Source organism: Balaenoptera acutorostrata, chromosome 10 (genome assembly GCF_949987535.1).
Source record: "Balaenoptera acutorostrata chromosome 10, mBalAcu1.1, whole genome shotgun sequence".
Classification (NCBI taxonomy): domain Eukaryota; kingdom Metazoa; phylum Chordata; class Mammalia; order Artiodactyla; family Balaenopteridae; genus Balaenoptera; species Balaenoptera acutorostrata.
In genome coordinates, this window is record NC_080073.1 from 81,611,636 (window position 1) to 81,638,707 (window position 27,072).

Here is a 27,072-nt window from a genome sequence, read left to right on the forward strand (position 1 = left end):
TACAGTTTTTTCTCAGGCAGTTTCTAAACTACCATCCTCCTGGTCCTCCATGGAACGTTTACTATGAACCACCTCCACCATCTCAGTATCACTCTTTTCTTGCCTTCTGTTGTCTGACTTCTCCTCCTGGTTTCACGATTGCTCCTTCTCTGGGTTCTCTTCCTGCAATTTAAATTAGAATTTCCTCCAAGATGTTGTCTCCTACCCCCTCCTTGCATGTCTCTGTTGGCTCCCATGCTGGCTCTAACCCTAGTTCAATCTCCAAGGCTTCCTTAGTCAACTCTTCGAGGATTACCAAATCTAAATCCAGATTCCCAACTGGTTTCCTTCCCAAACTCCTGAGTCATCTTTTCAACCTCATTCTCCTTTACCCTTCACAATTAATAAAATGCCAGGTCCTGCCAATTCTCCTTTCTTATCAAGTTTATGACACATACTTGTATTTTTCCATAGCAACCACCAATGCATTTATTGCTACTAGGAATCTTATAGTTTGTACTGTGATGGTCAAAGTACTCTTAAAAGTCCTAAGGAAAATAACTCATAATTCCTTTAAAAATTAGTTTTAAACTGCACATGGAGAAAGAAGTTGTTATAGTAGCAAAGGAATCACACCTAAGTCAATGGAAAAAATGCACCACAGGTGTTTTACAGGTATACCTGTTAGGTTCCTCTCAGGCTAGAACCCAAAGTTCCCAGAAGGGTCACACTTCTGGGAGACTGGAGTTAGGAGTTTGTAAAGTTATAAAAGTAGTGATTCTCTAGGTGCGGTAAGTGCCAAAAATAAATCCTAGGTCTCCTACACACTTCACACTCCAATATCTCCCCACCCAAATTATGATCTGCAAACCCTGGGGAAGTATGTGCCCTCCTAGAAAACTGCTATGATCCTAGTACTAATGGACTATGACAATGAGTGTGTTTCTCAGGTGAGTAAGGACAGAAAAGGGTTTGAAAATCCTCTCAGTTAGACTAAAACTCCAATTAGTTCCAGCAAGTTGGCAAGCCATAAAGAGTGTCAGGGTCTACATGTCTTGTGTCCCAAGAGAAGATTCTAAGTAAGTTCTAATTAGCCCAGAAACAAGCGCCATGACTGAGTCAAGCAGAGATTGACAAACTGAGATTAGAGAAAGGATATCAACTTTTTAAAATATTTTTTTATCGTGTTCCTTTTGTCACTTGCAGGAAATAAAAATCTCTGCTGTGATTTTAATTGAAATTTACTTTTTATGGGGAAAACATACACAGTTGTAAAAATACTTGAAAAAAAAATTCAACTCCTGGTTGTCTACCCCTGGCAAGGACACCCTATCACAGGTCTTGCTTGGTAGTTATGGCATTACTGCTATTCATTTGTAAAGACCCGTTTGAATCACAATCATTGCAACTAAAAGGAACTCCCTAGCTTCCAAGTGTGTCTCTCAAATGTAAACCTATTTTAAGGACACAAATCATCTAAAATATAACAAATAAAGCAACACTACTTCTTCTTATAAATTTTAGAAGGCAATTTGCAACACTTGGGTTGAAAACAAGGAGACTGAAATCCCACTCTTATCCTTGATACCAAATGTCATATATGTTTGGGCAATGATAATAATGTGTTTCATAGGATTCTACAATTTAAAAAACACTTGCATTATCTTAGCTCATTTGAGTTGAGTGTCACTAAGTTCCCTACCAGCTCAACAATTCTATGTATCCATATTTTACATATATATTAATGTTTACTTAATACAATTAAATTCATGGAAAAACACCACAAATAAAACAAATAAATTGTTCGACAATCATTCATTTCATCAAAGGAGTCCATATTGCAAAGTATTTTGGACTTAGATTGCCTTAAATAGTAAGCTTCTATGGTACATTCTTCAATATTGGATATATAAAAAGTCAGTTTAAGTTAAACATTTCAGAACTGTTTGGGGAGGCCTGTGGAAATACTTGCTCCACGGAGCTTGGGATCCTGATGTTTTCTTCCCGTGGGAAGGACATGGCCTCAACACCCTTCACCATGAAGCAAGGTTCCCGGAGGTCTGTGCTCACCTCTAAGAAACTGCCTAAAAGAAGGAGATTTATACAGTATCTAAAGGTCCTTTGATCTCTGTTTTCAGATTTTCTTTTTATTTGTTTATTTTTATTTGCTAATAATGCTGATTAAAATTTCTGTGTTGGGCTTCCCTGGTGGTGCAGTGGTTGAGAATCTGCCTGCCAATGCAGGGGACACGGGCTCGAGCCCTGGTCTGGGAAGGTCCCACATGCCGCGGAGCAACTGGGCCCGTGAGCCACAACTACTGAGCCTGCGCGTCTGGAGCCTGTGCTCTGCAACAAGAGAGGCCGCAATAGTGAGAGGCCCGCACACCGCGATGAAGAGTGGCCCCCGCTTGCCACAACTAGAGAAAGCCCTCGTACAGAAACGAAGACCCAACACAGCCAAAAATAAATAAATTAATTTAAAAAAAATTGTGAGTACACATTTAAAAAAAAAAATTTCTGTGTTGAGTACCTCTTGAAATCATATTTGTTTATTCTTCCCTTATATAATCTTAAAGAATAGCTTTCCCATTCATGCTCTAAATAAGGTAAAAGAATTGTTGGCTGTTATCCTTGCAGACTTTTCATTTCTGCCCTGAAGGAAACAAAATGCTCAACGTATTCGTGCTCCACTTCGCCCCTCACCCCAAAGCACTCCTCTCTCTCCCAAGAAGAGGCTTCTGGTCACCCACATGGAGATTTGGACACAGGCTGCAGCCCAAACACTGTCATCCGTTGCCCATCTCAGGGTGAGAAATCCCAGATCAGGGCCCCAATTATGTTCAAGGGTTGAAGATTCCCACTTTCAGGCAGTGAAGAGGCAATACCATAACACCTGGCATGGTAGGTAGTAGAGAATAAAGAAACTAAAATCCTTTGATCAGTCTGTCTCCTGGTGTGCTTCAATTTCTGACTCACGTAAGCCAACAGAATCTAAATAATGTCTGCCCAGAGAGGGAAGACAGCACAAATTGACCAGACCCTAAAACTCTCAAACCTTTTGAATTAAGTCAGGTACATCTGCTCTTAATTACATACATGCACACACACTACACACATAAACGCGTACACAGTGGTAGATTAAAGACAGCTGCAAGTTCTTTGCTCTTCTTCCCAATGAAAGTAGAGCCTAATTCTCCTCCTTTGTATCTGGGTTGGCTTTAGTGCCCTGCTTGACCAAGAGAATGTGACGGTCATGATATTCTGAGTCTGCTAAGGCTGGCTCGGAAGGCATGCAGCTTTCACCCAGGTCTCTTGGACTGCTCACTCTTGGGGAATTCCTCTTTTCCAGGATGTTCCTTCTTGGAATCCAGCTGCCACACTGTTAGAAAGTCCAAGAAGCCCCACAGAGAAACCCATGTGGAGAGGAACCTAGGCCTCTTAGCTGACTGGCCTGACTGAACTCCCAGCCAATAACCAGTGTCAACCACCAGCTGCATGAGTGAACTCTCTTGGACCACCCAACCACGCTGGGCCTTTAGATGAGCCCAGCCACCATCGACGGCAATGCAGGAAAGACCCCAGCAAGAATACCCCAGCCTAGCCCTTCCTCACAAAACTGTGAAGAAAATAAAATGTACGTTTTAAGCTATGAAGTTTCTAGGTGGTTTGTTAAATAGTGATAGATTTCCAGAATACACACACTCCCGCAGGCACCATACTAATGCCATGCATCCTACAAAGGACTCCAGTAACTCAAGTTTAAATGAACTTCCCCTTCCCACTTGCTAGTAATCCAGAATAAATGGGGGTGATGGCTTGTGTGACTTTCTGTCCCATCCAAATGGGACAAGATGAGAATTTTGAAACTATTCAAGAGACAACACTGATATTTATGGTATTTGGTTTCTAATTGACGTGGCAGACCCAAATCTCTGTGTTACCTGTATCTTATCCTATATCAGTTATAATCTCAGGTAAGAAAAAAGTATATTAAGCTAGTAATGCTCTACTCACAACATTTTGTAGAAATTCCTCCCCCAGAAAAATTATTTCCTGATTTATGGTCATCTTAACTCATATCTCCAACCTCAACGTCTTGCGATTTAACAAGGAAATACGTTAAACATTGTTGACTTTGAACATCCCAGGACTTTGATGAGCCTCACTGCCATTTAAAATACCCGAGTACTGAAAATCAGAACAAACAGAAGAACTATTATGAAAGAAAACCAGTACTTCTCCATTCATCTCTTCAAATAAGGACAGTTCAAAGTAATATGGGAAAATGGAACACAGTGAATTCTACCACACATACACGCAAAAATAAAACCATGCTGGAGGCTATATGATATCGTATCTGTACCCTTCAAAACAGAATCCTGCCACTTGGAATTATAACACATTTTCCTTTCATTAAAGCTGCTCTGTGTGAAAAAGGTGTCATCCTGTCATGGCTGAAACTCCTTCAGAGAAAGAACTGGAAGCATCAAATCCTCGCAGGTCAGTTCAGGACAAAACCTGGAGTACAAGTTAGCAGGATCATTTGTGAGGGTTTGCGATTTGCGTGATTTATTAGATAGAACTTGTTCCCACTCTGCAAGATGTCTTGAATGCATTTAGACCAATTCTCCCAGTATTTAGGAGGCAAAGACAATCAGATATACTTGTTTGTGTGAAGCAAAGTTATCATAAACTAAACTACAAAAGCAAATTCTCCATGATGACTTCAGCTCACTCCATATAATACCACCAAGAAGAATTTACAGCTTTCAAAATCCAATGTCTATAAAGACAGAATGCCTCAAAGGAAAATGGTACCATACTTAAAATAGTGATATCTTTTATTAGTACAGTGAAGTCCTATTTTTATGGAATAGGATGGGTCCGAGGTCATTCCATAAAATTGATTTCCCAGAAAATGGAAATAGGCAATTTACCCTAAGAATTTTATTGAAAAATTATGCTATTCTATTTGAATAATGATGGGAATGTTCTATGCATTTCCTTTATTAATGAATTAAAATACACAAAACATCATAAAATTATATTAGAGGTTCAAAAGTATCACTTAAATCTTCTTTACCAGTCACTTTCATTTTGTAACATCAGCAGTTCCATTAAAATCGTATTATGTAAAAATGGGTTTTTACTGTAATAATAGTTATTACCTATTTAGCTCCCAAGGTTGGTGTGAAAATTAAATAATAAGCCATTGCAAAGCAAATACAAAGTGTTGCTAATACCAGAGGCCAAGAGGGGCAGGCAGATGGAAAAACGAAGGAAAAGAGCACCTGACACATTAAAAATCACAGCGTTCATCTATAATTCCATTATTGCCAACACTCCACGCGGCGGTCATGTGTGCTGATGTTATCTCACTTAATCCCCTCAACATGATGATATATTAATTTTAACCCTCATGTTATAGATGAAGGTTGGAAACATTTAAAACGTGTCTAACGCCACACAGTTGGTAAATGTCAGAATCCGAATGTGAACACAGCTTTGCCCTACTCAACAGCCCATCCTGTATCTCCTAAAACATCGCTCCCTCCCCAGTACACCCTTGTGTCTCGTAACTGACCTTCAGTTTCTTATCCCATCTATCAAGGTCCTCTTCAAATGCCCCTTCCTCCGTGAAGTCATCTCTCTTCATCTTGCCTGAGACACTTTGATTCTAAACACTTCTGGTGTTTATTATAGCTATTTGTTGTATTATTAAGTATTAGTATGTGTTTTATCAACCCAGCTAAGTTACTTGCTGTTTGAGATCACGGCTGTATCTGACTTGCCTCTGGAGCCCCAGATCAGAGCACCTGGTGTGGTGAGTGTTCAGTTATTGTTGGTTAAACTGAATTGGAAAGGAATGTTAACTTGAATTAAAACTATATTTGCTACCGGATGCAAAGCAGATACTTCTACCAACGGCTCATGGCATCAGATACCTCTTTGGGAAGTTTCTCCAGTTTCTCCACATGTATGTACCTAATGAGAATGTAGCAAGATTGAATTCCTCACGTAGAGTATCTGACATATGCTAGGTATTCAATAAATTTTTTTTTTAATTCCAAGTGAAGGGAACAATGGGAACAGAAGTAGAGAAGTATAAATTCAGTATAATATGGAGTCTGATTTGAGTGAATCAGAGCAAGTAGGAATGGTGAGTTTTTAAAAATATATATATGGTAAAGAGTTAGGGCTCTGGAATCAAACTGTCTGCTTTCCTGGGCCAGCCTTTTTACTTATTAGCTGGGAGAAACTTGGGCAAGTTACTTAACCTCTCTATGTCCCAAATTCCTCAGCTATAAAAAGGAAGATAACAGCAGGATCCAAATCAAAGTAGTTGTGAGGAATGATCGAGAAGACCCATGTAGAACACTTAGCGCAGTGCATGGCAGACACCCAGCACTAAAATTACAGTTGCTGTTAACATCATCGTCATCATCAGGAACATCTTAATTCTTAGGACTCTGTTCAAAGGAGAAGGCATTACTTTCCACAGACCTGTAAAATCTTATAGTTGTACTGGGTCGATCCTGTGAAATCCAAAGATTCAGTTCTAGTATGAAATTTTGGATGGCAGCATGGAGAACATGCGCATCATTCAAGCAATACTCGGTGTCTCTTTTGTGCCAGACTTGGGTGAACAAACTGACTTGTTTCAGAGGAGGTAGGGAGTGAAAGAAACCAGAACAGCCAGAAAGGTCAAGAAGGTAAAACCACAAGTAGAAAGAAGAGGTGAATTCAATCCCAAGGTCCGTCAGAGGTCAAAATATCAGGGTTTGCCAAAAAAATCAAAACAGAAGAGTAAGCTAGTACAGCGCCTACAAAAGACCCCAAACTAAACAGAACAGATTAAAACACTCGCCACTATAAGATAATTTTCTGGAATTAGGGCTTCTTCGAGGAGAGAGGCAGCAAGAAATAAGGACTTCATTTATTATATATTACAAATCTGTTTTCATTCCCTTATTTTTCCAACTGAAAACTAAATAATGAACAATAATTGCAGATTTTAAAAATCTTAACTTCTCTGATCTTTACAATAATACTGAAGGACCAGCTGGGAGATACTTCAGACATCCATTATCTGTGCCCGCCCCCCCCCCCACCGCCCTTTTCCAGAGTACTGATCTGTGCTCTTTAAGAGCAGCTTCACGGAGAACTCGGGTCCATCTTACAAGCTGACCACGAACAAAGGAATGAAGGATGATGGAGAATGCCAGGGGCCCCAGCAACCAGGACACACAGTGGATACAGTCAATGCAGTGCCAAGCAAGATCGCTAAGATTGCTCCTCACTCAGCATAAAGGTCCCAAGGATACTAAAAGCTTGGCAACCTTCACAGGCTTCTCTTGCTTCCTGCATGCAGTGGGGGAAACAGCTTGCTTAGTGGGAAAAACCATAGCCCAGGGCCAATCCACTGGCTACATTCATCAAAAAGAAGGCTGAGGCAGAACAGATTTTTCCTTTCCGTATAGGAATGACTCATGAGCTTGTTTATTCAAAGAGTTCCATCCTCCATGGAGAGAGGTGGATGATGGGGGGCTGGGATGATAATAACAGTTTAAGTTTGTATCAGTCAGCCCGCTCCCTCTGTCCTCACCTCTCTGTGCAGTTACATGTGCACCCCACCAATGCCCAGAAGGTGGTCAGTATGTTTTAACCTTTCTGCCTTCATTTCCTATCGTAAATAAAGCAAACAACAACACCACTCTTTTCTTTTACCCTTAGTCCTTTTAGAAAGGAAATGTACTTGATTAGTTAAGAATAAGGACTTGGAGTCAGATCGTCCGGTTCAAAATCCTGGTTGTGCTGAATTGCAAACTGTGTGACCCTGGGCAAGCAACTTAACTGCCTTGGACCTCTGTTTCTCTGTCAGTAAAAATGGGAATGATAATATTACCTGTATTGCAGAGTTACTGTGAGGATTAAACTAGTTAATATATGGAGAACGATTCCCAAATATTGTTAGTTGTCAACAAATGTTTGATATTAGCATTATTATTATTTCACAGATGACCAAATATTCTTTTTCCAGTACTGATCTTCTTTTATTCAGTATTACTTTAAGAAGTTCAGATTAAACCATAAATGGAAATAGGTCTTAAGAAATATATCTGTTGTATGAAAAACATTTTCTTCTCGGGCTAGGGAAATTTTCTAGTAGTTTCAAGAATTCTCTCCTAAGAAAGAAGAATTTTATAAGTATGGTGTGTATTTCTGTACCTCTGAGGAATCATCTTTCCCTTCTTATGTAAACAAAAAGAGAGTTCTAGGTAGATGGATGGATGGATAGATAGGTGATAGATTAGGTAGCTGATAGATTGATAGAATTTTATTTTTCTATTTGATTTATCTGTTCCTTTTCCATCATCTTTGAAAAATCATGGCAACAGAAGACCTTGTCATTGTTCTCAGTCCTATATTTAAAAGATTCACAAAGGCAAAAGATAGGAGGCACTTGAAAATTGCTTCTTTCCATATACCCTGTGTCTTTCAAACATAAGGATACTAAAATTTTCTGTAAATCTGTTCTCTGACACATTAGAAAAATTATCCAGTTAGTGGATTAGCCTAACTCCTTTTGGCATGGAGACTATTTATCCCACCTTTAATGAAGGTATGCTGACTATTTTTTCTGGTTTTTACTGAATTATGAAATTCCTCTCCTGTAATAACCCAAAAGAGAAAGTGGTAGACATAATTGCCTATTTATTTCCACATTCTTTACTGTGTTGTTCAATATATTTAAATGACAGATAATCCCCAATTAGACTGGCCCAGTTCAGTCTGTCTGTGATTATTTACCCCGTAGATTGTTTCACTCACTGGGTAAAATCAGGACGTCATCCCCAGGGCCTGGAATGGTACCGCTGTGTCCTCCCCAGCCCTTCTCCATGCCTTCCCATGCTTCGGGGAGGGACCATTTTAAAACTGACTCAGGTGCAGAGGAAGAAGCTAGAAAACAAAAGGAAGATAGCAAGGGTAACTATGAAAATCTGATTCACTATGATAACTTACAAATTCTATCCTTATATTAGGATCCTAGTGACATTTTCACTTCCCAAAGAAGCTGCCTTTAGATATTTTATAATGTTCCATAAAAACATTTATCAGGCATAAAGCAGGTAATTATTCAATCCTTAGAAGATTACCTCCACTTGTAGGGAAAATATATTCTACTTTTGTTATTAAACTTTTGTGTTTTGCCTTTACTATAAATACTACAACATATGTTTATCACAAAACATTTGGAAAATGCAAATATAGAAAGAAAAAGAAAAAGAATAATTGTCTACTATCTCACCACCTACAGATAACTGCCATTAACCTTTTATTTGTATTTCCTTCCAGAATTTCTCAGCATTTTTACATAATTTAGATCCTATAACATGCAATTTTACACTCAGTTCTTATTTTACTTGGCAGTTTTTCACATGCATTTTGTAATGTCATTAAAACTCCTTGTAAACATGATTTTAATGGTTACATAATATTCTATCACATGAAAAGCCCACAATTTATTTAATCCCTAATGTTTGGCATTTAGGCTTTGTCCACTCTCTTTTCAAATTATAGAGAATGCAGTGTTACATATCTTTGTGCAAATCTGCCAATAATCATGATTTCTTCTTTTTTTTTTTTTTTTTTTTTGCATCAGTTTTATACACATCAGTGTATACATGTCAATCCCAATCGCCCAATTCAGCACACCACCATCCCCACCTCATCGCAGTTTTCCCCCCTTGGTGTCCATATGTCCATTCTCTACATCTGCGTCTCAACTTCTGCCCTGCAAACTGGCTCATCTGTACCATTTTTCTAGGTTCCACATACATGCATTAATATACGATATTTGTTTTTCTCTTTCTGACTTACTTCACTCTGTATGACAGTCTCTAGATCCATCCACGTCTCAACAAATGACTCAATTTCGTATCTTTTTATGGCTGAGTAATATTCCATTGTATATATGTACCACAGCTTCTTTATCCATTCGTCTGTTGATGGGCATTTAGGTTACTTCCATGACCTGGCTATTGTAAATAGTGCTGCAATGAACATTCAGGTGCATGTGTCTTTTTGAATTACGGATTTCTCTGGGTATATGCCCAGTAGTGGGATTGCTGGGTCATATGGTAATTCTATTTTTAGTTTTTTAAGGAACCTCCATATTGTTCTCCATAGTAGCTGTATTAATTTACATTCCCACCAGCAGTGCAAGAGGGTTCCCTTTTCTCCACACCCTCTCCAGCATTTGTTGTTTGTAGATTTTCTGATGATGCCCATTCTAACAGGAGTGAGGTGATACCTCATTGTAGTTTTGATTTGCATTTCTCTAATAATTAGTGATGTTGAGCATCTTTTCATGTGCTTCGTGGCCGTCTGTATGTCTTCTTTGGAGAAATGTCTATTTAGGTCTTCTGCCCATTTTTGGATTGGGGTGTTTGTTTCTTTGATATTGAGCTGAATGAGCTGTTTATATATTTTGGAGATTAATCCTTTGTCCGTTGATTCATTTGCAAATATTTTCTCCCATTCTGAGGGTTGTCTTTTGGTCTTGTTTATGGTTTCCTTTGCTGTGCAAAAGCTTTGAAGTTTCATTAGGTCCAACTTGTTTATTTTTGTTTTTATTTCCATTACTCTAGGAGGTGGATCAAAAAAGATCTTGCTGTGATTTATGTCAAAGAGTGTTCTTCCTATGTTTTCCTCTAAGAGTTTTATAGTGTCCAGTCTTACATTTAGGTCTCTAATCCATTTTGAGTTTATTTTTGTGTAGGGTGTTAGGGAGTATTCTAATTTCATTCTTTTACATGTAGCTGTCCAGTTTTCCCAGCACCACTTATTGAAGAGACTGTCTTTTCTCCATTGTATATCTTTGCCTCCTTTGTCATAGATTAGTTGACCATAGGTGCGTGGGTTAATCTCTGGGCTTTCTATCTTGTTCCATTGATCTATGTTTCTGTTTTTGTGCCAGTACCATATTGTCTTGATTACTGTAGCTTTGTAGTATAGTCTGAAGTCAGGGAGTCTGATTCCTCCAGCTCCATTTTTTTGCCTCAAGACTGCTTTGGCTATTCGGGGTCTTTTGTGTCTCCATACAAATTTTAAGATGATTTGTTCTAGTTCCGTAAAAAATGCCATTGGTAATTTGATAGGGATTGCATTGAATCTGTAGATTGCTTTGGGTAGTATACTCATTTTCACAATGTTGATTCTTCCAATCCAAGAACATGGTATATCTCTCCATCTGTTGGTATCATCTTTAATTTCTTTCATCAGTGTCTTATAGTTTTCTGCATACAGGTCTTTTGTCTCCCTAGGTAGGTTTATTCCTAGGTATTTTATTCTTTTTGTTGCAATGGTAAATGGGAGTGTTTCCATAATTTCTCTTTCAGATTTTTCATCATTAGTGTATAGGAATGCAAGAGATTTCTGTGCATTAATTTTGTAACCTGCAACTTTACCATATTCATTAATTAGCTCTAGCAGTTTTCTGGTGGCAGTTTTAGGATTCTCTATGTATAGTATCATGTCATCCGCAAACAGTGACAGTTTTACTTCTTCTTTTCCAATTTGTATTCCTTTTATTTCTTTTTCTTCTCTGATTGCCGTGGCTAGGACTTCCAGAACTATGTTGAATAATAGTGGTGAGAGTGGACATCCTTGTCTCGTTCCTGATCTTAGAGGAAATGCTTTCAGTTTTTCACCATTGAGAATGATGTTTGCTGTGGGTTTGTCATATATGGCCTTTATTATGTTGAGGTAGGTTCCCTCTATGCCCACTTTCTGGAGAGTTTTTATCATAAATGGGTGTTGAATTTTGTCAAAAGCTTTTTTTTGCATCTATTGAGATGATCATATGGTTTTTATTCTTCAATTTGTTAATATGGTGTATCACATTGATTGATTTGCGTATATTGAAGAATCCTTGCATCCCTGGGATAAATCCCACTTGATCGTGGTGTATGATCCTTTTAATGTGTTGTTGGATTCTGTTTGCTAGTATTTTGTTGAGGATTTTTGCATCTATATTCATCAGTGATATTGGTCTGTAATTTTCTTTTTTTGTAGTGTCTTTGTCTGGTTTTGGGATCAGGGTGATGGTGGCCTCATAGAATGAGTTTGGGAGTGTTCCTTCCTCTGCAATTTTTTGGAAGAGTTTGAGAAGAATGGGTGTTAGCTCTTCTCTAAATGTTTGATAGAATTCACCTGTGAAGCCATCTGGTCCTGGACTTTTGTTTGTTGGAAGATTTTTAATCACAGTTTCAATTTCATTACTTGTGATTGGTCTGTTCATATTTTCTGTTTCTTCCTGATTCAGTCTTGGAAGGTTATACCTTTCTAAGAATTTATCCATTTCTTCCAGGTTGTCCATTTTATTGGCATAAAGTTGCTTGTAGTAGTCTCTTAGGATGTTTTGTATTTCTGCGGTGTCTGTTGTAACTTCTCCTTTTTCATTTCTGATTTTATTGATTTGAGTCCTCTCCCTCTTTTTCTTGATGAGTCTGGCTAATGGCTTATCAATTTTGTTTATCTTCTCAAAGAACCAACTTTTAGTTTTATTGATCTTTGCTATTGTTTTCTTTGTTTCTATTTCATTTATTTCTGCTCTGATCTTTATGATTTCTTTCCTTCTGCTAACTTTGGGTTTTGTTTGTTCTTCTTTCTCTAGTTTCTTTAGGTGTAAGGTTAGATTGTTTACTTGAGATTTTTCTTGTTTCTTTAGGTAGGCTTGTATAGCTATAAACTTCCCTCTTAGAACCGCTTTTGCTGCATCCCATAGGTTTTGGGTCGTCGTGTTTTCATTGTCATTTGTCTCTAGGTATTTTTTTATTTCCTGTTTGATTTCTTCAGTGATCTCTTGGTTATTTAGTAATGTATTGTTTAGCCTCCATGTGTTTGTCTTTTTTACGTTTTTTTCCCTGTAATTCATTTCTAATCTCATAGCGTTGTGGTCAGAAAAGATGCTTGATATGATTTCAATTTTCTTAAATTTACTGAGGCTTGATTTGTGACCCAAGATGTGATCTATCCTGGAGAATGTTCCGTGCGCACTTGAGAAGAACGTGTAATCTGCCGTTTTTGGATGGAATGTCCTATATATATCAATTAAATCTATCTGGTCTATTGTGTCATTTAAAGCTTCTGTTTCCTTATTTATTTTCATTTTGGATGATCTGTCCATTGGTGTAAGTGAGGTGTTAAAGTCCCCCACTATTATTGTGTTACTGTCGATTTCCTCTTTTATAGCTGTTAGCAGTTGCCTTATGTATTGAGGTGCTCCTATGTTGGGTGCATATATATTTATAATTGTTATATCTTCTTCTTGGATTGATCCCTGGATCATTATGTAGTGTCCTTCCTTGTCTCTTGTAACATTCTTTATTTTAAAGTCTATTTTATCTGATATGAGTATAGCTACTCCAGCTTTCTTTTGATTTCCATTTGCATGGAATATCTTTTTCCATCCCCTCACTTTCAGTCTGTATGTGTCCCTAGGTCTGAAGTGGGTCTCTTGTAGACAGCATATATATGGGTCTTGTTTTTGTATCCATTCAGCCAGTCTATGTCTTTTGGTTGGGGCATTTAATCCATTCACGTTTAAGGTAATTATCGATATGTATGTTCCTATGACCATTTTCTTAATTGTTTTGGGTTTGTTTTTGTAGGTCCTTTTCTTCTCTTGTGTTTCCCACTTAGAGAAGTTCCTTTAGCATTTGTTGTAGAGCTGGTTTGGTGGTGCTGAATTCTCTTAGCTTTTGCTTGTCTGTAAAGCTTTTGATTTCTCCATCAAATCTAAATGAGATCCTTGCTGGGTAGAGTAATCTTGGTTGTAGGTTCTTCCCTTTCATCACTTTAAGTATATCATGCCACTCCCTTCTGGCTTGCAGAGTTTCTGCTGAGAAATCAGCTGTTAACCTTATGGGGGTTCCCTTGTATGTTATTTGTCGTTTTTCCCTTGCTGCTTTCAGTAATTTTTCTTTGTCTTTAATTTTTGCCACTTTGATTACTATGTGTCTCGGCGTGTTTCTCCTTGGGTTTATTCTGTATGGGACTCTCTGCGCTTCCTGGACTTGGGTGGCTATTTCCTTTCCCATGTTAGGGAAGTTTTCGACTATAATCTCTTCAAATATTTTCTCTGGTCCTTTCTCTCTCTCTTCTCCTTCTGGGACCCCTATAATGCGAATGTTGTTGCGTTTAATGTTGTCCCAGAGGTCTCTTAGGCTGTCTTCATTTCTTTTCATTCTTTTTTCTTTATTCTGTTCCGCAGCAGTGAATTCCACCATTCTGTCTTCCAGGTCACTTATCCGTTCTTCTGCCTCAGTTATTCTGCTATTGATTCCTTCTAGTGTAGTTTTCATTGCAGTTATTGTATTGGTCATCTCTGTTTGTTTGTTCTTTAATTCTTCTAGGTCTTTGTTAATCATTTCTTGCATCTTCTCAATCTTTGCCTCCATTCTTATTCCGAGGTCCTGGATCATCTTCACTATCATTATTCTGAATTCTTTTTCTGGAAGGTTGCCTATCTCCACTTCATTTAGTTGTTTTTCTGGGGTTTTTTCTTGTTCCTTCATCTGGTACATAGCCCTCTGCCTTTTCATCTTCTCTGTCTTTCTGTAATGGTGGTTTTTGGTCCACAGGCTGCAGGATTGTAGTTTTTCTTGCTTCTGTTGTCTGCCCTCTGGTGGTTGAGGCTATCTAAGAGGCTTGATGGGAGGCTCTCATGATTTCTTCTTAAAATAGAATCTTAGCAATGGAATCACTAAGTCAAAGGGTATGATTTTCTCACAGCTCTTAATGCATATTAAAGGCAGGGCAATCATCTGAACACCTCTCACTGCAATAATTTATATATAGTTCATAAGTTACAACTGGTTTTTATTGATTCTGCCACTGATGATCAAGTGGCATCTTCTTTTCAACCATCCCACTGGCCTCTGAAGCAGAAATCTAATAATTTCCATTGGGGACCATACCACGCCAATGTGAAATGTACCCACACATTCTTTTCTGGAACATGATCCCTGGTACAGAGTCAGAAGGGCAGAGAGATTGTCTCAAAAGAGGAGGATGAAAAGATTCACAGATGACCAAACTCTCTTCTTCCAGTACAGATCTTCTTTTATTCAGCATTCACTTAAGAAGTTCAAGTTAAACCATAAATGACATTAGGTTCTTTTAGGGCAAATATATTTGTTCTATGAAAAATATTTTCTTTTCCACCTAGGGAGATTTCCTAGGAGATTCAAGAACTCACATGATGAGGGAGGGAATCTCATCTATTACTTGCTAATTTCACAAGCATAAATAATGAGTGCCCTCTCCATCAGAACGGTCCTAAAAAACAGTGATGCAAAAAGAAATAAAATGCCATGCTTGCCCCCAAGGAGGAACTGGCATTGTGTAAGTATGTAAGTAAACACTGGGGGGATAGAATGCTAAAGGGAGTACCTGACCAAGGGAGGGAGTGAGACCTTGCCAGGGGAGGCTTCCTGGAGAGAAGCACCTGAGATCTGAGCTGCACTGTAAAGGCTTGGGACCTACCCAGGTGAAGGGGGTGAGGGTGTGTGGTGAGAGTCTGCACTCCGGAGGGGTGAGCACGCGCGATGGCAAGAAATGAGAGATCACGTGGAAGAACTATAAGCAGCTTGGTGTTGCTGAGTCACAGAGCTGGAAAGATGCAAGTGATAGGGCTAGAGGAATAACCACAGGTCAGAGTGGGAAGGGTAACAAAGACGGAGGAGCCAAGGGTAAGCCCTGGGTTTCCAGCAGGTGTGGTGTCAGGTGGAGATGCCCATTAAGACAGACATTGACGAATTCAGTTTGGGCCATTTACAGTTTGGGGTGTCTTCGAAGCCTCCAGGTGGAGATACACAGCAAGCAGGGGATGGCTGTGAATCTGAAGGATGGGAAAGAGCTCTAAGTCCGAGAGATAGATTTTGGCATTATCACCCCAGAGGCTGTATTTGAAAATCTGAGGATGGTTGTGAGAGCTCCAGGGGACTACAGTGTGGAAAGACAAAATGCCTAAGGTCAGAACCACGGGGAACACCTGACTATTTTGTCTACCTGAACCCAACTCTCCAGTGGTCATGGCCTAATTAGGGCCCCGGGATAATTTAAAAGTACATAGATTGTGGTCAAGTAGAAATCCTAGGGATAGGGAGGTTGGGAGGGAGGGAGACAAAAGAGGGAAGAGATATGGGGACATATGTATATGTATAACTGATTCACTTTGTTATAAAGCAGAAAGTAACACACCATTGTAAAGCAATTATACTCCAATAAAGATGTTTAAAAAAGAAAAAGAAATCTTAGACAATTTAATTAACACAAAATATACCCCACACCATGGAAGCCAGGCAATGTTTTGCAACAAACCCTACTCAGAAAGAGGCTTTAGAAATATTTTATATTTATTCAATATCCTGTAATAAACCATAGTGCGAAAGAATATGAAAAAGAATATATATATGAATATAAAAAGAATATATATATATGTATAACTGAATCACTTTGCTGTACACCAGAAACTAACACAACATGGTAAATAAATTATAATTCACTTAAAATAAAATAAAAAATATAAATAGTTTATAAACACCAATAATGCCTTTCTAAGTTTCCTCCCAGTTTTGTCTCCTTTTCAATACTATATCTTAAATACCCAGGTGGGGATAGGGTGGGGGTATTTGTTGAGGTGGCCACTAACACCAGAAGGTCCAGAAAAAGATGTTCTTACTTCCAGTGATATTTCAAACAGGAAATGACCAGTTTCTTTAAAACCCTACTCCAAGCTCCAAAAACCCTTCATTGCTTCAATTTTGTATCACAGATGTTGGAAACAAACATTCTTCACTTCTGTCATCTTCACTCTCATTTATGGGAAGGTTGAAACTGCTTTTAATTGAACAAACTAAATCTTAAGGTAGCTATTCTAAGCAACGTTATGATGAATGAATTTGATCATTCTATACCATCCTGCCTTAAAATAAGAATCCTTAATGGACAAGGACATGTTTAGTCTCCTGCAGAATTATGAGATGTCTATACAGTTAAAATCAAGCTTCTAGATGACTATTTTTAATATAGAAAGAAGAGGGGAGGAAAAGAAGCCTAAAGAGTAAAAGCTATCAGAGGCATACATGGAGAACCAGAAGAGAGGAATGTCTTGGAAGACTAAGAAATAGAGAATGTACAGAGAGTAGAAGTGATCTTAATAGCGAAGTTCCAATAAGAGAGGGAATAAGAAGTGGCTATTGAATGTGACAACTAGAGCATAGTGATCAAGATGAAGAGGGTCCCAGTGGAGTGATGGGGGTGGCAACCACTTGGATTACAGTGGACTGAGGAATGCACTGGAAGTAAGGAAGGGAAGACGCTGGGTCTGATCCTGCAGAAAGCTCATTAAGGAATGAACAGCTTTAAGATTTGAGATCCTCAGCCTTTGATCTGTCTTCCCAGTCGTTAAATAAGCTAGACTTATCTTGAAACTGAAGTCCATTAATTTTGGTCAGGACCAACCTTTGTGATGAGCCCTCACCCTGCTTTCCTCTCAAATTTGTCAGTCAACAACAGCCACCATTTGAGATGGTCTCCAACTTGGTACGCGAGCCAAGTATTGCCTTCTCCACCTTAATCCTTCATCTACCCTAGCATTCTATGGCTCCACATCAAGAGGAGGCTAGTATTTTGAGAAGTTTGCAGGAGTGATATAAACTACAGGAGGTAATTTAGGGTCTATGAATTTTGTTTTGATCTGATTTTTTTAATTGAGAGGTGACAAAGAGTCATTTGCTAAACAAAGTTCAGAAGATGTTAGAAGGGATGGGATGAGTTTAAACAGGAGAAAGGCTGACAGATCCAGAGACCAGAGAAAAGGAAATAAATTTGATCTGTGGGGAAAGGGATGGCAAATTTACAAACAGAGTATCTGATCACCTGAATATTTTTATATGACTGTCAACAATATTTGCAACTAGCCCCCACTGAAAAGATAACATGGTTGAGGTAAAGGCTGTTCAGAAATATTTTGTGTGTTCCCCCAGGGTGGGTTGCTTCACCCTCCTCCTCTCTCCCATCTTTTATAACGCTTCACAGACACCAAGAGGAAATCAATGGAGCCACAGTGTTGGAGGAGCATGAAGAACCTGCATTGGGGTCTTCAGAAACCTGGGTACCATCTTGACCCAAGTTAGCATACATCCTTACCCCAAACCCACTAAGCACCCATACAACAACTTTCATCAGCACCACCTCCTCTGCTTCTTTCCAACATTGGCCCATATATACCCTAATTTCTGCTGCCTCTGGAGTATCCTGTCTACCAGGTCCCCATAATGACCAGCACAATCTTGTACACAGAATAAACCCTCAACTAACTGAGTGAGCTAAAAGGCCCTATAGCAGAACACCTCAACCCAAAATGTTTTTTCTGCATTACATATTCATTGAATCTCTGAATGGGTCAACATATAGATGGAACTCCATTATTTATTCCATTCTTGTTTTGTCAAAGAATTTTTGATATTGCAAAAATTGTACTGCTTTTCATAGAGCTCTCCATTAAACAAAATGCATGCCATATTTATATTTTGACATTAGCACTTACACCCCACACGACAGAAATCAAGCAATGTCTTAGAACCATATTAATAATAAATATTTGAATATAACAAATGGTAATGTACCAGTTCTGTAACTCCCTGGGTCTTAGGAGTTTTCTGTCCCAACCTGTATAAGATAGGAAAATTGGCTATATATATATAATTAATTTTAATCTAACTCATAAATTAATATATGCCAAAAAGGTAATTTGAATACATTAGGGTTTACATGGTATAACAGAAAGAACACTGGACTGAGTTGGAAACCTGAGTTCTCATCCAGCCTCAACCACTGATTACTGATGTGACTAAGTAAACTATTTAATGATTAGGCTTTCATGCCCTCATTTGTAAAATAAGGCAATTGGATAGGACAGCTTGTGGGGTTCCTTCCCTTATTAAAATTCTACAACTCTATGAAGCATCAGTTTTCTATTTATTCAGCATGTTGTAATTGACAGGCCAAGTGAAGCATCTCCGTTAAACTGACCCCTGCTGAAAAGCCCCGGATGCCAGCCACCCACAGTGTCCTTCTAAAGAGTCCTTAACACAGAAATCTTCGCACTAAGTGCTGAGAGGCATGTCATGCTGACGAAAGCTGCCACACCCAGGAATGGCCACCCACAGATGGTCCAGTATCCTCTGAGGGGGCCTGACATAAGAGCTCCCCCAACAGGTAGGTTCTCTACAAAACAGGGGCTGACCCAACCAAACGTATCTCTTCTCGGGGGAATTTGAACACAGGACATCCAGAGAGGAGAGAATTGTAAGATATTTTTCTTTGGTAACAGTTATTTTAAAGGAAACATATTCCTTGATTATTTAGTCATTTGACTGACATTCCCTGGTGACCATAAGACCCCATGAAGTCAAAGACCATTCTATCTTGTCCACTGTTGTCACCTCCCACACCTCACATGAGAGGCATTCAACAAACAAAGTATTTTGAGTCACCTAAAGGAAAAAAGTGATAAAGAACCAGGGACAGAAAGAGCAAAGGCTATGGCAGCTCAGAAACAGATATAAAAACAAAGAATCTCTTTCTTCTTGGTCCAATAAGCATGAAGGGGTCATCGTCGGTACTTCTAGTTTACATACAGTTTTAGTCCTATACCTTAACCTCATTTATTTATTAATTTAAATGGAGAAATTAGATCATTTTCTGATTAGCCCGAGCTCTTCTCTGACATAACACAAAAATGCCACTGGAAATCAAAGGAAAACTCAGCCTTTGAAAAGATTTATCCTGGCTGCAAATGTATAGTTAAACAGACTCAGGGTAAACAAAAACAAACAATGAAATATATTAGAAGGTGCTTATGAGTCATTTAGTCTTTGAGAGTTTAGCTTTTATGAGTTAGAAAGATTTCACAGAACCATCTGACTTATGGGGAGGATTTGTTTACCCTGATTTCCCGAAATTACTGGGAACAATTACAGTTTTGAGATACCCTGAATTTTTCTTTCCATTTGGTGGGGGCCTAATGGCTCATCTGCAGATCTGGACTCCTGTGTGCACATATGGTCCATAATTCATGAAATGTGCTTATTTACATGTTGTAATTCTTACTTTCCTATGTTTTGAAATGCACCAATTCTTACATCTTTCTTTGACATGCAGACGTATATTTTAGCTGTAGGGGTGACACAATAAGGAGCTGTCAGACATAAAAGCATTAGGGCTGTATGGTACTTGCCCTACAAACAGTATGATGGGAGGAATTTATAAAACGACTGGAGGACATTCTGCTGTACCAGGCAATTCTATTTGATGAGTTAATACTCACCTGAAATAGTTGGCGCCACACCTTCCCTCACCTGGAGAATTACTTGAACTTGGCCTTCACCTGAAACTGAACACAAAAAACCATAACTTGGATGTGATACAAAGATTATCTTAATACGAAAGAGATTCATATGTGAGAACGATGGCTTTGTGCTAAATTCTCCCCAACCTAACTAAATTTTCAAAATAAAAAAATGAAGTCCTTGTTAGTTAGTCTAACAATTGATTTCTAATATTTGATTTTGATTGTTTTTATTTGTAAACTTAATTGCAGTAAGCTTTCCAAAAGAATTGGCACATAAATAATTAGGGAAAAAATTGTTTCACTGTATGTTCTTTGGAGGCCAGTGTTGGTGAGCAGGACACCCCTCATATCCTATTTCCCCTCAAACGGTTTGAAGGCTCAGCTCTTAGAATTCATGTATTTTTCACCAGTAGAGTTCAGATCACCCATGAAATGTATTTGCTTTACCTTTATCCAAACAAATTGTCCTTTTAATGAAGCCTTTTCCCCACCCCGCTTTCTCCTCCCATCTTCCAAACCAACTGAGCACATTTAAAAGGCCTGGGGTTCATTAATTTTAAGTGTTCAATAAATTAGTGGAAATAATCAAAAGGCCTGATTCTTTCTGATAATGACAATTTGATGTCAGTATAAACCAGTAGATTAAGCTGGGAACATATGCTCCTTTGCCAAGAGAGGCTGCTGTAATTAAATAGTGAAAGCATCTACAAGGTCCTCTCACACCTGATTAATTAGTAATCAGGTGCGCCAACTCCACTTTTCAGTAACACCTTGTCTCTTAGTGGTTAATTACCTTTCTGCTTTATTTGATGCCATGGAGGCCAGCACCTCCCACCACCGAAGGACCCAATGATGCTGAAGGTTGCTGCCTTGGGGCCTTGGTCCCACCCATGCTCTCCATTTGCCTCTCCCTGGAACCCTAAACCCTTTCCTCTATCACAGAATGGAGCAGACCTAGGATCATTCTTTCTAATTACAAAGCATAAGCTTCAGAACATTACAAAGAAAATAATCTGCCAAAACACCCATGATGAGACTTCTCTGATTCTATTCTTATCTTGTTCATTATTCTCATTTAAAATTTTTCTGTAATAAACTGTAATGGAGTATCACCTGCAGAAATACAGAATCACTATGTTGTATACCCGAAACTAACATAATATTGTAAATCAACTATATTTCAATTTAAAATTCTTTCGCATTATAAAATGCATGAGTCTGTGGCTTTCTCCTTCCACTGTACACACTTTTTTGACCAGGTAGAATGGCCAACATGTTCTTTATGTGCTCTACTTTATCATCTCTTCCAAAGCTTTACTTATATTGTTTCTTTATACTATTGCAAATTTCACCCACTTTTCTAACTTAAATAATAAAAGTAATTAATAATAAAGCCACCAGCTTAACATCTCTTTTTTTTCTATCATGTCTAACTCATCCACTTCTGCTCACACTGATCTATGCATTTTCTAAAGTTTAAAAGCATTTCTAAAACCATGCAGTGATACTTATCCCAAGCTCTCTTTCAATTGAGCAAATACCACTGTGCATCAACTGTGGTGAATTTAGGATTGCCTCAGTCCTTCGCTCTGTCTTTAAATCTTTGAGGGAGGGACTTTTCTCCTGTACCTTAAGACACTAGACATTGTTGGACATGTAGATACTTAATTTTCATGGACCAATCAGAAATCCTAAATTTATACTGCTCTACTCTGGATGCCAGAACTTAACTGGCAATTTTGACAAATTAAACAAATGCAGGCAGGAATTAACCCTTTTAAAGGAGCCAAAAGACAAAAAAGGTAAAAAAGATAGGTTCCATCAGAAAGAAAAGAGAAAGGGAATACGGCAAAATGACATCTAAAAACATGCAGAAGTCTGTAACAATAGAATACCCTTGTACAAGAGAAAGGAATAAAATATTGTAATGGAATCAAACTCTAAGAAAGGTAAATTTTTTTAAAATTCCAAGAATCATTTGGAAAGGGAAGTCAGTTTAAATCATTTAAAGATGTTATAAAAATCATCCTTGTACTCACAGATATAGAAAACAAACTTATGGTTACCGAAGGTGGGGAGGAGGGATAAACTAGGAGTTTGGGATTAGCAGATACACACTACTATATATAAAATAGATAAACAACAAGGACCTACTGCACAGCACAGGGAACTATATTCAATGTCTTGTAATAAACCATAATGGAAAAGAATATGAAAAAGAATATATATATATATATATATATATATATATATATATATATATATATATCACTGAATCACTTTGCTGTACACCAGAAACTAACAAAACGTTGTAAATCAACTAGACTGAAACATCATTTTTCCCACTATATAGAGGAGGGAATTTGAAGTAGACGGAAAATAATCAGTGTATCCAGAATCCCCTGGGCGAAAAGGACACCCCCAACCAGTACAGTATCAGGAACTGTAGTTATGATGATTACGTAGTCGTCATAGGCAGCAGTGATGATCACCCGGAAAACTGAAAAGGCGAGCCCTGGACATACCGGACCCCCAGTACAGGCTGTCCCACTTTCCTTCATCCATTAAAGCCCTTACCCAGGCCCTGTTCCTGGTGAACCAAGGCTCCCTGGAGCAGCGAGCTGTCACGCCTGCACCTCAGCACCGGTGGCTTCTGATCTGGGTGAACTCTGACTTTGTTCAGCCTCTACACGTGCACAAATGGCTCCCACCTCCAGAGCAACCTCTTCCCCAAAGCAGACACTGAAACTAAAACATGCTTTGGAAACCTATTGCTCACTTTATTAAAGCAGGTGTGTGAATATCATTCAATCTGAGAAGAGAAGCAGTTTCAGCATCACAGGAAATGAAGCAACATCACCAAAAGCAGGAAAAATTAGAAAAGTCTGATTTCCTATACCACATGCCCCCTGCGGGCTGGTTCTGAGCGTGGGAGCTGGCTCAGAGGGCTGTTTCTTCCCAAACACCACTTCTAGGCGGAGAGAGACCACAGAGAGTGGGCAGGAAGTGTGTGGATGAAATCCAACAGCCTGGATTTGAATCTTGGGTTTTCCAGGTCCTAGATGCGGGCACCTGACAAGTTCTGAACCTCACTCACTTCCTGTGAAAATGGGAATCATCGTACTGCCTTACATCATAGGGTGATTGGGAAGAAAAGATGGAAAATCCAGGTAACATGCTTAGCATAGCTCTTGGCTCAAATGAACAATACATGTGAGTCATCATCAATACCGTTATTACGACAGGCTTATTATTCTAGGAGCCAGTTAACAAAACCCAAAAAATATGCTTTCACTCTTTTGACAGCTGCACCTAATCACGATAAGCCCTAGTATTCAGAGTTGTAAGCAACTTAACCAGATCCGCTGAAGTTTGCTAAGTGCTTTGACCCTATAAAAGACAGCGTAAATGCAGTGTCATTTCCAATTTGGAGAAATACCAAGAGGGATAAAAATCATTTGAGAATAAAGGTATTGACTCAGGAAGAGTTTAAGAGCCTAACACAAGCTGCGATATTGTACATATGCTTTCTCAGTGCTTATGATTTCTGATTTTGTATTTGTAATATGAGAACGGTTAATCTCCTTTGTTTATCAATGGAGCCTCACTGCCGTTGATCCTTCCAGATTGTAAGAATATCTGGTTGGTCCTCAAAAAGAAAAGAAACCTTTGGGTCAATTATAGCCAAATTATTCTGATGAGTGCTACATGATCTAAGCTTGCTATAAACACAGACATCTAGGAGAAAGACAGAAACATGTAAGAAAATGGCTCCCGGTGAGAGAAAAGAGAGTTACTCATGTAGATCTGATTCTCGTGCCTGCCAGAGTGATGTGTTGGCAAATTTTGTCCTCACGAGGGCCCTAGGGAAGAGAAAAATTAATTGATTCTCTCCCAGGGCAGGTCCCATTTTCTCTTGGAGTTTTGGAGGGAGAGAGTACCTGCGTACCTAAAAAGAAAAACCAGCTGGTATCTTAGTAATAGATCCCTTGCCTGTTTTCTTCTTCACTCTATCCCCATGCTCACCTTGCCACTGAGGACTGTACACGTATTAGGACCTCTCGCTCAGCTCACATTTATCTAGCATGAGTCAGCTACTAACTACACGTGGAGAGAACGGGAAACAGCAACTGCTTCTGTGTCTGTGAGTTTCTTCCAGTCTCACCTGACTCGTGCCTGCTCTCCCTCTCTTTCGGCCCTGGACCCAGTTCCAGTGCCATCTTCATGGGCCAGCTCTTGGGTTGGTCCTCTCTTTGCATTTTCATCTTCACCTGCCCTATCCTCGATCTCCACCTCTTCTCACACTCCTGCACCCGCCTGCTCTGTTTCTCCCTCGCTGTTCAGTTCTTGCTCCCCAGATATGAGCCTCATTCACTCAGCCACAGAGAAGCCTTTCTTGTCAACTGGTCCCTGGGCAGCTAAAGCTTGATTCGCAGGACCACTCTCGTCTGATTCCAGCCTCTCGGAGACAGCCACTGAGTGACCTTGACCTCGTCACCCAGGATCTTTTCAAGACCTTCACAGAAATATGATATGAAAATCCTTCCAACACTTATGAGTCTTCTATTATTCCCAATAACATTCATTCATAAAAAGGTATAAATTTTTTAAGAGTAAAAGAACTTGATCAAGATGCTGAGAGATACATCTGCATTAACCAGTCCTGAGAGTTAGCTCAATTAAACCTTCTTAATTAACTCAGAGAACAATAACAATTGTTATTCTGACTCAGAGCAAGGTTTGCCATGCTTGCACAGGGCGTGTGTGATTCCTGGGCCCTGCACAGATCTACGGAACCAGAACTTCTGGGGGCGGGGGACCTGGGAGCAAGCATTCCAGCTGTTTGCCCATGAGGCACACTTAGAAAGCACTTCTTGAAGGAATTTTACAAACTTTTCCATACTCTACTCTTAAAAATGCGGTTTTTACTCACAGGTAAAAACCTGTGAGTAAAAGTTTCTCTTAGCAAGTGGCAGGTATTCTTAGCAAGTGAGGAAAGGAACCCAGGTTAAAAAAAAAAAGAGAGAGAGAGAGAGATCCTTATATTCACAATTCTTACTTTTCATCAATTATACCAAAAATTTGAAAACCAAAGTATACTCCCAAAATATAAAATGTAATGTGATCATTTTAGGAGTATAAAAGTTTTATTTTAATAGTTATGAATGTTAACGTGTTTTAGAGAAAGCAAGTAGGTCATTAAACCCATGATTTTATGGATAATATTGCTTAAAAAAAAGACAGGTTTTAAAAATAAGGCAGTGTGGGAATTGATGTAAGAAAAATATCAAGTAAGTAATAGCACAGGAGGCATAAGGATGTGACAAAGTGTAAAGGCGGCACTCAAATATGTAAAGTTCAAAAAGCACAGAGGAGTTAACAAGTACAGCTTTTTCCTACAAACAGGAGAAAGAAGAACTGGTTTACAAGGGTGGGTAGGTACATAAGCTTAGATTAAAACAAAACAAAACAAAACAAAACAAAACACTAGTATACTAGAAAAAAAACTGAAATAGAGTCAGAAAAGCCAAGTCGGGATACCGGTTACACCACCCATGACCTGTGTGAACGGAGGCCAGCCACCAGCATCGCTGAGAATTAGCTCCTTAACCTTGAGTGATTCCTTGAAAAAGTATCTGATTCTGACTCCTGAGTTTTCCTTCCTTCCTTCTTTCTTTCCTTTTCTCCATTTCTTCCTTCCTTCTCCTTTTGGAGAAGTTGCTTGTAATTGAGAGGCAAAATCCCTTTTCACATGCGCAGCTCCTGTTCCGTTCTCTATATTTTTGCCATAAAGGTTTGTCGTGCATTTCCCTGAAGTCAGCTCTCTATATTACCGGTACCAATCCTTGGGGATCTTTGGGGAATGAGTTTTCTATAAGAATGTAAATTAATTTATTAACTAGAATGCTATAGATTGCCTTAGAGGGCCTCGGCATGGGAATGGCTGCAGATTTTCAAAGGATTATGATTCTGCTCTGCTCATAAAATCCTCCCAGAGAGCTCTGGGGAGCCAGCTGAGTCCTCTCTCATTAGAACCTAACAAGATTCCTTCTCAAGGAGTTGCATGGGGTCTCCTAGACCAGCTGAAGAACAGAAGGGTCTAGGCGGCAACCTGCTCCATCCCAGTGCCTTAGCGCTTTGAGAAAAGAGAAACCTGGGCCAAATCCCTGCTCACCTCACTGCCAACTTAGGAAAACATGCCTTATTTTCAGGATCTCCCAAGTTAACAGCATCTTTTCTGAGCCTTCTGGGTGATGTGACTTGAGTTCTTTTTTGAGACAATAAAGTCCATCTGTCTTTCTATCCACAGCCCACTTGCCCTCATAGACAACAGCCCCGGCTTCATGCCAAACAGCCTGCCTTTATCCTGGTGAGGGGGACATTTGGAAACAAGCATTGACCAGCCTGGCTAGACGTGTCTTTTTTTTTTTCAGTCTGATCAGAAGAAGGTGGTACACGAGAGCCTCCAAGCCTAGCAGGCGGACTTTCTCAGCTGCCGCCTCACACAATATCCCAGCTCGGCTGCATCTCTGCTGTGTGAACTCGGGCCAGGGGGCGAGTGTGAATGGCTCGGCATCTGATAGGAATTTATCACCCACCGGCTGCTGGTTGGGTAGGGGATAAAGCAAGGGGAAGGGGGCTGTGAGTGTTTAATGCACACTGCCACA

At 39.2% G+C, this 27,072-nt stretch overlaps 1 protein-coding gene across 7 annotated transcripts in view; it reads right to left on the reverse strand.

Moving 5' to 3' along the window:
• The window catches only part of PKHD1 (PKHD1 ciliary IPT domain containing fibrocystin/polyductin), a 456,842-nt gene that overhangs the window by 197,882 nt on the left and 231,888 nt on the right, over positions 1 to 27,072 (reverse strand). For 6 of the 7 annotated variants that reach the window (XM_057555319.1, XM_057555318.1, XM_057555315.1 and 3 more), the window contains exons 51-52: positions 20,381 to 20,446; positions 8,812 to 8,940 (exon numbers count right to left, since the gene is read on the reverse strand). In XM_057555319.1, coding sequence (XP_057411302.1) covers positions 8,812 to 8,940; positions 20,381 to 20,446 — 195 coding nt within the window. The remainder of the gene's footprint in view (positions 1 to 8,811; positions 8,941 to 20,380; positions 20,447 to 27,072) is intronic. The other variant, XM_057555317.1, reaches the window with a different exon arrangement.